Here is a 13,563-nt window from a genome sequence, read left to right as displayed (position 1 = left end):
GAGAGGAATTGGGCATTGAACTATCTGAAGCTGCCTAGTACAAGAGTTTGTCTATGATACAGGCTTGCTCTGTTAATAGCAGACACCAACTGATCCAGTTCAAAGTTGTCAACTGTCTTCACTATTCTAATCTCAGGTTGCACAGGATTTAGTTTTTGTCTCGCCAATGTGTGATATATGTCACACACCTTTTGGTTTTGCCCTTCACTGACTGGATTCTGGTCCAAAATATTTGACTGGTACTAAGAGGCCTATAAAAGATCCTTCTCCTTGGAAGCTGGTCTTGTCAACTTTGGCTGTTCGCAATCCACTCTATGCTTCCCTACAGCCATACAACAGTCTCTGATGCCGGGAACAACAGTCGCTAAAAGACTTAGCTTGAGGGAATGGAAATCACCCTTTCCCCCTTCCTTTCGGAGATGGATGGCAGACATGACCTCAGTCATACGGATGGAGAGACTCAGGTTCTTGAGAACCAATTCAATTACAAATTTTTCGGCTATCTGGGATCCATTTCTTGCCTACCTATACGAGGCCAGGGCAGATAAACAATTTCCCACCAGCTAATCTCTCACGGGCCTCATTCGAGACTTAATCTTTAGCACTTTTGAGCACTTGGTACAACAGACATCCCTCTAATGTCATGCCCTTTTTATTCCCTTTTTTTATTATTTTCTTTTTACACATGTCCGAGCTTATATGTTCTTGTTGATTTTATTGTTCTTGAAAAATTTGAAAGTAAAGTATTTAAAAAAAAAGAAAATTATTATCTGTTTATATATGTCAATCATCACCCGGCCAAAATGTGGGAGAGTCTTCTCTCTCCACAAGGGCTTCAATTGTCACCCACGGCACCACAAAACAGGAGTGTATGTAAGGCATTCTCAATCCCAAAGAATTGTACGGAAAGGAGTATTCAAGACAGCGGTTACAAGAATTTTGGAAAATTCAGAAGTGAGCATTGATACCTAAAGGAAGAAGTTTGCAGAGTGAATGATCACCTCTGAAGACATTAAATCAGCTGACTGTCCAGCTTTTCTCTTCAGACATGTTCTGAAACCAATAATCACCATTGCCCTGTTCAGTATTGCAGCTACTGACTGAAGATGGATAATAAGAATTACATTAATAGTAAATGCATTTCCTGATAGAACTCATCTGCTGTCTTTATAAGTGTAGAAATATATTTGGTATCAGAATGCATTACACCAACCTGCATATGGGAGCGCAATGTGTGACGCAATCTCTGATGTGCTGTTCAGTTTCCCGAACCCATCTTGTCCAATGGTGGCTACTGACAAGAACAATATCTCCTCAACTCCAGAACTGATCCTGACCCCTTCACACGTGCTTCGTACACCCTCTCCTCAATAAACCTCCAGCTTTCATTATTTTCAGCTATTCATCTCTATCACAATTGTCCCATAAAAGAACGTATACTTTTTTTTTGATTCCTGCTCAATTTAGACCTCTTATGTTCTAACGATATGAAAATTTCACAGACTTGTCTTTGTTCCTCACAGAAAAATTTTGTTCCTGAGTTCTGACCAGCTCGCCTTCAAATGACTCGTACACAACAGGAATTCTGCAGATGCTGGAAATTCAAGCAACACACATCAAAGTTGCTGGTGAACGCAGCAGGAAAGGCAGCATCTCTAGGAAGAGGTACAGTCGACGTTTCAGGCCGAGACCCTTCGTCGGGACTAACTGAAGGAAGAGTTAGTAAGAGATTTGAAAGTGGGAGGGGGAGGGGGAGATCCAAAATGATAGGAGAAAATGGGAGGGGGAGGGATGGAGCCAAGAGCTGGACAGGTGATTGGCAAAGGGAATATGAGAGGATTATGGGATGGGAGGCCCAGGGAGAAAGACAATGGGGAGGGGAACCCAGAGGATGGGCAAGGGGTATAGTCAGAGGGACAGAGGGAGAAAAAGGAGAGTGAGAGAAAGAATGTGTGTTTAAAAATAAATAACGGATGGGGTACGAGGGGGAGGTGGGGCATTAGCGGAAGTTAGAAAAGTCAATGTTCATGCCATCAGGCTGGAGGCTACCCAGACGGAATATAAGGTGTTGTTCTTCCAACCTGAGTGTGGTTTCATCTTTACAGTAGAGGAGGCCGTGGATAGACATGTCAGAATGGGAATGGGATGTGGAATTAAAATGTGTGGCCACTGGGAGATCCTGCTTTCTCTGGCGGATAGAGCGTAGATGTTCAAGGCTTTGTTGGCTTTGTGGAACAATCTATGTTCCATACCGATTCTGGTACCTGCCCCCCACTTTTCCTTTGCTATATCGACGACTGCATTGGCGCTGCTTCCTGCATGCATGCTGAGCTTGTTGACTTTATTAATTTTGCCTCCAACTTTCACCCTGCCCTCAGGTTTACCTGGTCCATTTCCGACACCTCCCTCCCCTTTATGGATCTTTCTGTCTCTATCTCTGGAGACAGCTTATCCACTGATGTCTACTATAAGCCTACTGACTCTCACAGCTATCTGGACTATTCCTCTCCTCACCCTGTCTCTTGCAAATATGCCATCCCCTTCTCGCAATTCCTCCGTCTCTGCTGCATCAGCTGTCAGGATGAGGCTTTTCATTCCAGGACGAGGGAGATGTCCTCCTTTTTTAAAGAAAGGGGCTTCCCTTCCTCCACCATCAACTTCGCTCTCAAACGCATCTCCCCCATTTCACGCACATCTGCTCTCACTCCATCCTCCCGCCACCCCACTAGGAAAAGGGTTCCCCTGGTCCTCACCTACCACCCCACCAGCCTCTGGGTCCAACATATTATTCTCCGTAACGTCCCCCACCTCCAACGGGATCCCACCACTAAGCACATCTTTCCCTCCCCTCCTCTCTCTCCTTTCCGCAGGGATCACTCCCTACGCGACTCCCTTGTCCATTCGTCCCCACCATCCCTCCCCACTAATCTCCCTCCTGGCACTTATCCTTGTAAGCAGAACAAGTGCTACACATGCCCTTACACTTCCTCCCTTACCACCATTCAGGGCGCCAGACAGTCCTTCCAGGTGAGGCGACATTTCACCTGTGAGTCGGCTAGGTGATATACTGCGTCTGGTGCTCCCGATGTGGCCTTCGATATATTGGCGAGACCCAACGCAGACTGGGAGACCGCTTTGCTGAAGCCCTACGCTCTGTCCGCCAGAGAAAGTAGGATCTCCCAGTGGCCACACATTTTAATTCCACATCCCATTCCCATTCTGACATGTCTGTCCACGGCCTCCTCTACTGTAAAGATGAAGCCACACTCAGGTTGGAGGTACAACACCTTATATTCCGTCTGGGTAGCCTCCAACCTGATGGCATGAACATTGACTCCTCAAACTTCCGCTAATGCCCCACCTCTCCCTCATACCCCATCCGTTATTTATTTTTATACACACATTCTTTCTCTCACTCTCCTTTTTCTCCCTCTGTCCCTCTGACTATACCCCTTGCCCATCCTCTGAGTTTCCACCCCCTTGTCTTTCTCCCTGGGCCTCCTGTCCCATGATCCTCTCATATCCCTTTTGCCAATCACCTGTCCAGCTCTTACTATAGAACCATAGAAACTACAGCACAGAAACAGGCCTTTTGGCCCTTCTTGGCTGTGCCGAACCATTTTCTGCCCAGTCCCACTGACCTGCACACGGACCATATGCCTCCATACACCGCCCATCCATGTATCTGTCCAATTTATTCTTAAATGTTAAAAAAGAACCCGCATTTACCACCTCGTCTGGCAGCTCATTCCATACTCCCACCACTCTCTGTGTGAAGCCCTCCCTAATGTTCCCTTTAAACTTTTCCCCCCTCACCCTTAACCCATGTCCTCTGGTTTTTTTCTCCCCTTGCCTCAGTGGAAAAAGCCTGCTTGCATTCACTCTTATCAATACCCATCATAATTTTATATACCTCTATCAAATCTCCCTTCGTTTCTCTACGCTCCAGGGAACAAAGTCCTAACCTATTCAACCTTTCTCTGTAACTGAGTTTCTCAAGTCCCGACAACATCCTTGTAAACCTTCTCTGCACTCTTTCAACCTTATTTATATCCTTCCTGTAATTTGGTGACCAAAACTGAACACAATACTCCAGAAAAACAACAGGAATTCTGCAGATGCTTGAAATTCAAGCAACACACATAAAAGTGGCTGGTGAACGCAGGAGGCCAGGCAGCATCTCTAGGAAGAGGTGCAGTCGACGTTTCAGGCCGAGACCCTTCGTCAGGACTAACTGAAGGAAGAGTGAGTAAGGGATTTGAAAGTTGGAGGGGGAGGGGGAGATCCAAAATGATAGGAGAAGACAGGAGGGGGAGGGATGGAGCCAAGAGCTGGACAGGTGATAGGCAAAAGGGATACGAGAGGATCCTGGGACAGGAGGTCCGGGAAGAAAGACGGTGGGGGGGACCCAGAGGATGGGCAAGGGGTATATTCAGAGGGACAGTGGGAGAAAAAAGAGTGTGAGAGAAAGAATGTGTGTATAAAAATAAGTAACAGATGGGGTACGAGGGGGAGGTGGGGCATATAAAAATAAGTAACAGATGCGTTACGAGGGGGAGGTGGGGCATAAAAATAAATAAAGATGGGGTACGAGGGGGAGGTGGGGCATATTAAAATAAGGAACAGATGGGGTACGAGGGGGAGGTGGGGCATATAAAAATAAGTAACAGATGGGGTATGAGGGGGAGGTGGGGCAATTCCTCCGTCTCCGCCGCATCTGCTCTCAGGATGAGGCTTTTCATTCTAGGACGAGGGAGATGTCTTCCTTTTTTAAAGAAAGGGGCTTCCCTTCCTCCACTATCAACTCTGCTCTTAAACGCATCTCCCCCATTTCACGTACATCTGCTCTCACTCCATCCTCCCGCCACCCCACTAGGAATAGGGTTCCCCTGGTCCTCACCTACCACCCCACCAGCATCCGGGTCCAATATATTATTCTCCGTAACTTCCGCCACCTCCAACGGGATCTCACTACTAAGCACATCTTTCCCTCCCCCAATCTCTCTGCATTCCGCAGGGATCACTCCCTACGCAACTCCCTTGTCCATTCGTCCCCCCCAATCCCTCCCCACTGATCTCCGTCCTGGCACTTATCCGTGTAAGCGGAACAAGTGCTACACATGCCCTTACACTTCCTCCCTTACCACCATTCAGGGCCCCAAACAGTCCTTCCAAATGAGGCAACACTTCACCTGTGAGTCGGCTGGGGTGATATACTACGTCCGGTGCTCCCGATGTGGCCTTTAATATATTGGCGAGACCCGACGCAGACTGGGAGACCGCTTTGCTGAACACCTACGCTCTGTCCGCCGGAGAAAGCAGGATCTCCCAGTGGCCACACATTTTAATTCCACATCCTATTCCCATTCTGACATGTCTATCCATGGTCTCCTCTACTGCAAAGATGAAGCCACACTCAGGTTGGAGGAACAACACCTTATATTCCATCTGGGTAGCCTCCAACCTGATTGCATGAACATCGACTTCTCTAACTTCCGCTAATGCCCCACCTCCCCCTCTTACCCCATCTGTTACTTATTTTTATACACACATTCTTTCTCTCACTCTCCTTTTTCTCCCTCTGTCCCTCTTAATATACCCCTTGCCCATCCTCTGGGTTCCCCCCCCGTCTTTCTTCGAGGACCTCCTGTCCCATGATCCTCTCGTATCCCTTTTGCCTATCACCTGTCCAGCTCTTGGCTCCATCCCTCCCCCTCCTGTCTTCTCCTATTATTTTGGAACTCCCCCTCCCCCTCCAACTTTCAAATCCCTTACTCACTCTTCCTTCAGTTAGTCCTGATGAAGGGTCTCGGCCTGAAACATCGACTGCACCTCTTCCTAGAGATGCTGCCTGGCCTGCTGCGTTCATCAGCAACTTTTATGTGTGTTGACACAATACTCCAGGTTCGGACTCACCAATGCCTTATACAACCTCATCATAACTTTCCAGCTCTTATACTCAATACATTGATTAATAAAGGCTAATGTACCAAAAGCTCTCTTTACGACCCTATCTACCTGTGATGCCACTTCTAGGGAATTTTGTATCTGTATTACCAGATCCCTCTGTTCCACTGCACTCCTCAGTGCCTATACCATTAACCCTGTATGTTCTACCTTGGTTTGTCCTTCCAACATGCAATACCTCACACTTGTCAGTATTAAACTCCATCTACCATTTTTCAGCCCCATTTTTCCAGCTGGTCCAAGTCCCTCTGCAGGCTCTGAAAACCTTCCTCACTGTCTACTACACCTCCAATCTTTCTATCATCAGCAAATTTGCTGATCCAATTTACCACATTATCATCCAGATCATTGATATAGATGACAAGTAACAATGGACCCAGCACTGATCCCTGTGGCACACCACTAGTCACAGACCTCCACTCGGAGAAGCAATTCTGTACTACCACTCTTTGGCTTCTTCCATTGAGCCAATATCTAATCCAATTTACCACCTCTCCATGTATACCTAGCGACTGAATTTTCCTAACTAACCTCCCATGAGGGACCTGGTCAAAGGCCTTACTAAAGTCCATGTAGACAATATCCACTGCCTTCTCTTCATCCACTTTCCTAGTAACCTCCTCGAAAAACTCCAATAGATTGGTCAAACATGACCTACCATGCAGAAAGCCATGTTGACTCTCTCTAATAAGTCTTGGCTCTATCCCTCCCCCTCCTGTCTTCTCCTATCATTTTGGATCTCCCCTCCCCCTCCCACTTTCAAATCTCTTACTAACTCTTCCTTCAGTTAGTCCTGACGAAAGGTCTCGGCCTGAAACGTCGACTGTACCTCTTCCTAGAGATGCTGCTTGGCCTGCTGCATTCACCAGCAACTTTGAAATGACTAGTACATGTCAGATGTGGATGAACCCAATAACAAATTCTCCATATCTTCCCTCCTCAGCTGTTTCCTTGTGCTACTGTGGCTAGCCTTTCCCCTGTGTGTCACTTTCTCATGTTTTCAGTCTTCGCCTGAAACTGATCATTACTAAAGCAATGCTAAATCTGATCGATTTATGAACAGTGTCCACAAAAAAATTTGTTAACTGAAAACTCCAATCACCAAGCAAGACACAGTTCCTTATCTTCACTTAGCATTGCAATGACCTGAATATATTATTTCTGAATGAAACCTGGAAGTTCTGAAAGCTGGCAACTACAAGCAGCAATTATTGTTTGCAAAGAAGACCCACTCCCTGTTTCAAGATGATCAAAGTCAAAAATCTCTTCAAGTGAGACACAATGTCATTTGATGGAGCTTTTGAACTGCAGTTAAAACTTGCAATATTTAGGATTTGAAAGAGATACTCACTGGGAGTTGCAGTAGAAGTAGCACCTGAAAGCAGAAAAAACCAAATTATTTGATTATAATTTGAAAACCATTGACATTTATTAGAGGTCAGCTATTATACTGCTAAACTGTGGAGTCCTCACATCACACGGCAGGTTCAGCATTTACCTCGGGCCACTGATCCGGAGAGGAGTTTAAACATTCTTGCTGCAAAAGTACGGTCAAATAAGGTTTGCTTAAGGTTGGAGTGACTAGATTCCTGGACAACACGACCACTTTGGAGTTCAATCAATTTGCAACCTCATTCTATCCCGTCCCACCTACAGGGAATTTTGTAAATATGTCTGCATAAAGCATGTTCTACAATGATGCATATAGTTCACTAGACGTTGCTCTCAAACAGCAGTCAGTTAACGTTAACCACTTGGAACTGGCGAAAGGGGAATGAAATGGCATCGGAGCCCACTTGACTGGTGAAATTCCTGTTCTGTACCGACCCAGAAAATAACAGACTGGTTGATGATCTAAATGCATCCAATCATTGCAGAAGGAAAAGTTGTAACTGTGTTTCACATTAATTATAATCAAGGAGCTCTTGAAATACAAACGATGAGGCTTCACAGAGCCTTTTTACTGCAGTCACAGTTATGCTTTTAGAATAGGAAGGATATACTCACCTGGAGTTGTAGTAGACGCAGTACCTTAAAGCAAAAAGAAAAAAGTTCAGTTAATTATAATTTGAAAATTATTATCTGTTTATATACGTCAATCATCACCCGGCCATAATGTGGGAGAGTCTTTTCTCTCCACAAGGGCTTCAATTGTCACCCGCAGCACCACAAAACAGGAGTGGGTGTAAGGCATTCTCAGTCCCAAAGAATTGTACGATAAAGAGTGTTCAAGACAGCGGTTACTAAAATTTTGGTCAATTCAGAAGTGAGAATTGATACCAAAAGGAAGAAGATGGCAGAGTGAATGATCACCTCTGATAACATTGAATCAGCTGAAAGTCAATGTTTTCTTTTCAGACTGATTCTGAAATCAATAATCACCATTGCCCCTTACAGTAATGCAGCTACTGACTGAAGATGGATAATAAGAGTGTAAGGGGGTTTCGTCTTTTATTTTACTGAGTAGGCTACTTAAAATGGCTTCTTTATTATGTCATATTTGGGAATGCTTCTTTGTTATGTTAAACGCTGAGAAAGTTCTTGCACTAGCAGCTTGTTTTGGGTTAGGCTGTGATAAGAATATGTCACGGTCCAATTGGGATAGTTGTTATGTTTTTGGTGTATTTGAAGATACTGTATGCGCGGGGTTTTGGGGCAGAAGGTGGGAGAGAGAGACAGAGGATGGATCAGGTGCTGTGATGTCCGCTAATGGGGTCAGACTGCTGAGGAGGAGGGTGAGGAGAGGAGACGGAGACCGACTTGTGTGGAGCATCTGGTCGACCACCGTTGTTGGCCCCAGGTGGCTGGTCGAGGTGGTCTGAGGGGTCGCGGGGTGAAGAAGAAGGGTCCTGAGCTCTAACTGTCTGTGCACGAAGAGATTGAACTTTGATAAGTGTGGCGCCTTTTATTTTCCTTTTATATTTTATTCTCTATTAATTATATAGTTCCAGTAATATCTATAAATAAACTGTAAATCATTTAATCGTATCTGGTGTATTGTCTGTTATTTGGGCGGGGTGGGGTACATCACAAAGCATCCACACAAACTAATTACCCAGTTTGGCGGGGCCAAGGGCTGTTTCCCTAGATGACAGTGAGCCAAGCGACCCTGAGGTTGGCCAGGGGGGCTACATTGTGTCGGCTTTTGTCTGGGATTAGGTCTACTGGTATGCTGTGTGGGTGCCCTGTTTAAATCTGTAATGTGTGTCTCTGTGGTTTATTTGCTGGTTATTGCTGTATGTGTGGTGGGTGCGGTCTTTGTTCGAGTTCAGGCTAGCATTGATGAGTTGGAGGTGGCACTCGGGGCTGTCCATGCTGTTGGGAGAGAGAGGAAAGAGTGGTCCAATTTGGAGGTAGAGTCTGCGAATAAATGTTCTAGCTATGGCAAGCTCCGCCTGGTGTTTAGGATAGTGTCCACCCCAAGAGGGGCAGAGGTGTGCGAGACGTGGGTGGAGCGGATCTCTCAGTTGTTAGATGAGTGGCAGTGCTCGGTTGATGGAGAGCGAAGGGATTGGTTGAAAGTTTAAGTTGGTGGGCTGGTGACCCTGTTAGAGCTGTCAGGTTCACTTACACCGTAGTGACAGCTGTCAGTTATTTGAAAGAGCGGGGAAAGTTTTCAGTGTGCCTTCTCTGGCTAAGAGGGCGGCTAAATTACTTGCAGTGCCAGGGGGATCATTTCAGGGGATCAGCCCCTCCTTCAGTTGTTCAGCTGATCAGAGAGGTGTCGGGAAACTTAGTGGAGGCCCAGTGGGGGAACGGCTTGGGGTCTCTGGGGAAGCACGTTCCCAGCAATGTACCAATGAACTTCCGAAAGGAAAAGACCCTATTCCTGAAGGCTTAGAGGGACCACACTCCAGGGTGTCGTTATGGATAGAGGGAAGCGATGCTAAAGCCATCCTCAACCCCGGGGCGCAGGTCAAGTTGTTGTACAGTTCGTTTTAAACCGGTGTCTAAAGCATTTACCCTTGACAATCGCAAGAGCACCGGAGATTTTGGGTACCAGTGCCAGTAGTTATCCAGATGATGATGATTGGTTAATGACCCTGGAGTTCATGAGGGCATTGTCTGGGCACCCAGTGTGTCGAGTTGCTTCTGAGGACGTGTGTAGCAGCCTTGAGCCGGTACTGAATTTAAGCGAGACCCAGCGGTGGTACGGCCTGGGGAAAGTAACTAAGGGTGAGACCCTCTTAGTAGACGCTCCGAACTACCACGAGGGAGGGGAGTTGACCGCTGAAGACACCTCAGTGAGAGAGAGGTCGCAGCAACTAGACCCTGGCGGCATGGAAGATGAAGGCAGCGTGTGTGTGGATTATGCGACATGGTTTAATGTGCTGGATCTGAGGAGTGGATGTTGCTAGATCCCGAGGAGTGTGGCTGTTGAGCCGACGACAGCCATTATTAGTTCCCTAGGATTCTTCCGATCCAAAAAGATACCCAAGGGCACATCCAGAGCCCCTGCATCCTTCCTGCGGGGCATGAGGAAGACCATAGGGGAAGTGAAGGTGTGTGGAGTTTTGGCGTATGTGGATGACCGCCTAGAGCTTGGATTCGCCTGGGGGGATTATGAGGCGAGGCGAGTGGCTGAGCCCGGGCGACAGAAGCGAAGTGTCACATGTGGAGGAGATCGGTGCAATGTGAGAAAAATGACCTGACATACCAGTTGAACCTCCTGCTGTTGGAACAGACGGTGGTGGACCTGGGGATGGAAACCCAGGCCGTCAATTGGAATGAGACACAGGGGAGAGAGGGGATTTGCACCGCTGAACTGAGAGCTCAGAAATGCAGGCCAGAGACTACCGCACTTGTGGGACGACCATTGCAGACTTGGAATTCACGCTCGTCAACGTCGAGAAGGAGCAACGGAATACCGAGCTGACACGGCGGTCATGTACTGATGAATTAAACCAGCGAGACAAAACAATGACCCACCTTCGAAGGGATCAGCAGAAACTCAAGACATCGATCCAGAAAAGATTGGAAGACTTACAAGTTGAGGAAGATCAAGGAAGTGTTCTGACTCAGACCAACAGAAAACCGAGAGCCCAGAGAGGGGAGTTTGACTACACTCCCGAGGCAATGAAGAAATGGAGGACAAATCTCAGAAAAGGGAGGCAGACGCTTGAAAGGAACCTGAAGATGACCATCGACGGTTTAAATGAAGTGGAAAAACTGAAAGTTGACCTGGAAGACGTCATCAGGAAGAAAATACTGGAGGCTGAACATCCTTTAACTGCTGCTTTTCAGGTCAGGGTGGAAGAAGCTGGTGGGGTAACTGCGTCCCAGATTGAGATGGCCAAGAACCCTGAGTCAGAACTGCTGAGGCTGTGGTGAGAGTTGAAGGAGTCCCCGAAGAAGCTGCCGTCTCGACTGCAGGAGGCTGAAGGGGTAGCCCCGGCTAAATGCTTCAGTTTGGAGAAACCCAAACAGCAGCTACCGATCGAGGGAATGAGGAAGAATACGGATTCGAAGGATGATGTGCTGTACATGTGGTACATGCTGCCTTTCGCTAACTTCCCCGTGATTGAGGAAGAAACCTTTGGCCCTTCTCCCACTGAGTCAGGTGTAGTGGGGAGGGCTAGCTGTGGGTAGTCTGAGTTATGGCAGGCCCAGGAAGGAAAAGGAGCGGGGCTCCGGACACAGGACAGGGGGCTCTGAGTTGTAATGGTAGCCTGGGTGAGAGAGGAGTTAGCAGGCAGGCCAGAGGTATCCCTAGTAGTGTCTGAGCCTTTAGGGTTTAGGTGAGGGGGTACGGAGGTCACTAAGGATTAGGAAGCTCCCGAAGGTTGGCCTATGTAGTGCCCGTGGGATGGACGTAAGGTCCACTGTTTGGGGAGCACTGTCACTGTGTGTATCTGTGTATGTGTGTGTTGTGTGTCTGCAGTACTGGTTGGTGAGTTATTTAGAAGTCATGAGGACATGACTTTATTTGGTGGGGGGAGAGTGTAAGGGGGTTTCGTCTTTTATGTTACTGCGAAGGCTAATTAAAATGGCTTCTTTGTTATGTTATAGTTGGGAATGCTTCTTTGTTATTAAACGCTGAGAAAGTTCTTGCGCTAGCAGCTTGTTTTGGGTTAGGCTGTGATAAGAATATGTTACGATCCAATTGGGATAGTTGTTATGTTTTTGGTGTATTTGAAGATACTGTATGCGCAGGGTTTTGGGGCAGAAGGCAGGAGAGAGAGAGACAGAGGATGGACCAGGTGCTGGGATGTCCGCTAACGGGGTCGGACCCCGAGGAGGAGGGCGAGGAGAGGAGACAGAGACGGACTTGTGTGGAGCGTCTGGTCGACCACTGTTATTGGTCCCAGGCGGCCGGTCGAGGTGGTCTGAGGGGTCGTGGGGTGAAGAAGAAGGGTCCTGAGCTCCAACTGTCTGTGCACAAAAAGATTGAACTTTGATAAGTGTGGCTCCTTTTATTTTCCTTTTATATTTTATTCTCTATTAATTATATAGTTCCAGTAATATCTATAAATAAACTGTAAATCATTTAATCGTATCTGGTGTATTGTCTGTTATTTGGGCGGGGTGGGGTACATCACAAAGCATCCACACAAACTAATTACCCAGTTTGGCGGGGCCAAGGGCTGTTTCCCTAGATGACAGCGAGCCGAGCGACACTGAGGTTGGCCAATAGGGCTACAAGAGCTAATTACAACAAATGGATTTTCTGATGGAACATATCTGCTGTCTTTACACATGATAATGATATGAAAATTTCACATAGTTGTCATTGTTCCTCACAGGAAAATTTTGTTTCTGAGTTCTGACCAGCTTGCCCTCAAATGACTCGTACATGTGAGATGTGGATGAACCCAGTAACAGATTCTCCATATCTTCCCTCCTTGGCTGTTTCCTCGTGCTACTGTGGCTAGCTTATCCCCTGTGTGTCACTTTCTCATAATTTCAGACTTCACCTGAAATTGATCATTACCAAAATAATGCTAAATCTGATCTATTTACGATCACTGTCCACAAAAAACTTGTTCACTGAAAACTCCAATCACCAAGCAAGACACAGTTCCCTAACTTACCTTAGCAGAGCAATAACCTGAGTATATTACTTCTGAATGAAACCTGGGAGTTATGAATGACTGAAAATTACAAGTCAATCTTTGGCTATAAACAATTATTGTTTTCTAAGAAGACCAACTCTGTGTTTCAAGATTATTAAAGTCAAAAAACTCATCAAGCTAAACACAATGTCATTCGATGGAGCTTTTGAACTTCAGTGAAAATTTGCAATATTTAGGATTTGAATGATATACTCACTGGGATTTGCGGTAGAACTAGCAGCTGAAAGCAGAAAAAAACAATCTACTTAATTATAATTCGAAAACCAATGACAGTTATTAAAGGTCAGCTTTTACACAGCTAAATTGTGGAGACCTCACATCACACGGCAGGTTCAGCATTTACTTCGGGCCACTGATCCGGAGAGGAGGTCAAACATTCTTGCTGCAAAAGCACGGTCAAATAAGGCTTGTTGAAGGTTGGGGTGAATAGATTCCTGGACTACATGACCACTTTGGAGTTAAATGAATTTGCAACCTCATTCTATCCCATTCCACCCATGGGGAATTGTGTAAATAGGTCTGC

General features: G+C 46.5%; 1 protein-coding gene across 1 annotated transcript in view; it reads right to left on the bottom strand.

The window, feature by feature from the left end:
* LOC134337693 (uncharacterized) overlaps positions 1-13,563 on the bottom strand; it is a 48,231-nt gene that overhangs the window by 20,207 nt on the left and 14,461 nt on the right. The window contains exons 8-10 of the mRNA XM_063032885.1: positions 13,237-13,260; positions 7,975-7,998; positions 7,319-7,342 (exon numbers count right to left, since the gene is read on the bottom strand). Of these exons, the coding sequence (XP_062888955.1) occupies positions 7,319-7,342; positions 7,975-7,998; positions 13,237-13,260 (72 nt within the window). The remainder of the gene's footprint in view (positions 1-7,318; positions 7,343-7,974; positions 7,999-13,236; positions 13,261-13,563) is intronic.

This window comes from Mobula hypostoma, chromosome 25 (assembly GCF_963921235.1).
Source record: "Mobula hypostoma chromosome 25, sMobHyp1.1, whole genome shotgun sequence".
Lineage (NCBI taxonomy): Eukaryota > Metazoa > Chordata > Chondrichthyes > Myliobatiformes > Myliobatidae > Mobula > Mobula hypostoma.
Note: the sequence above shows the minus strand (reverse complement) of the source record. Positions and strands in the feature narration are given on the sequence as shown.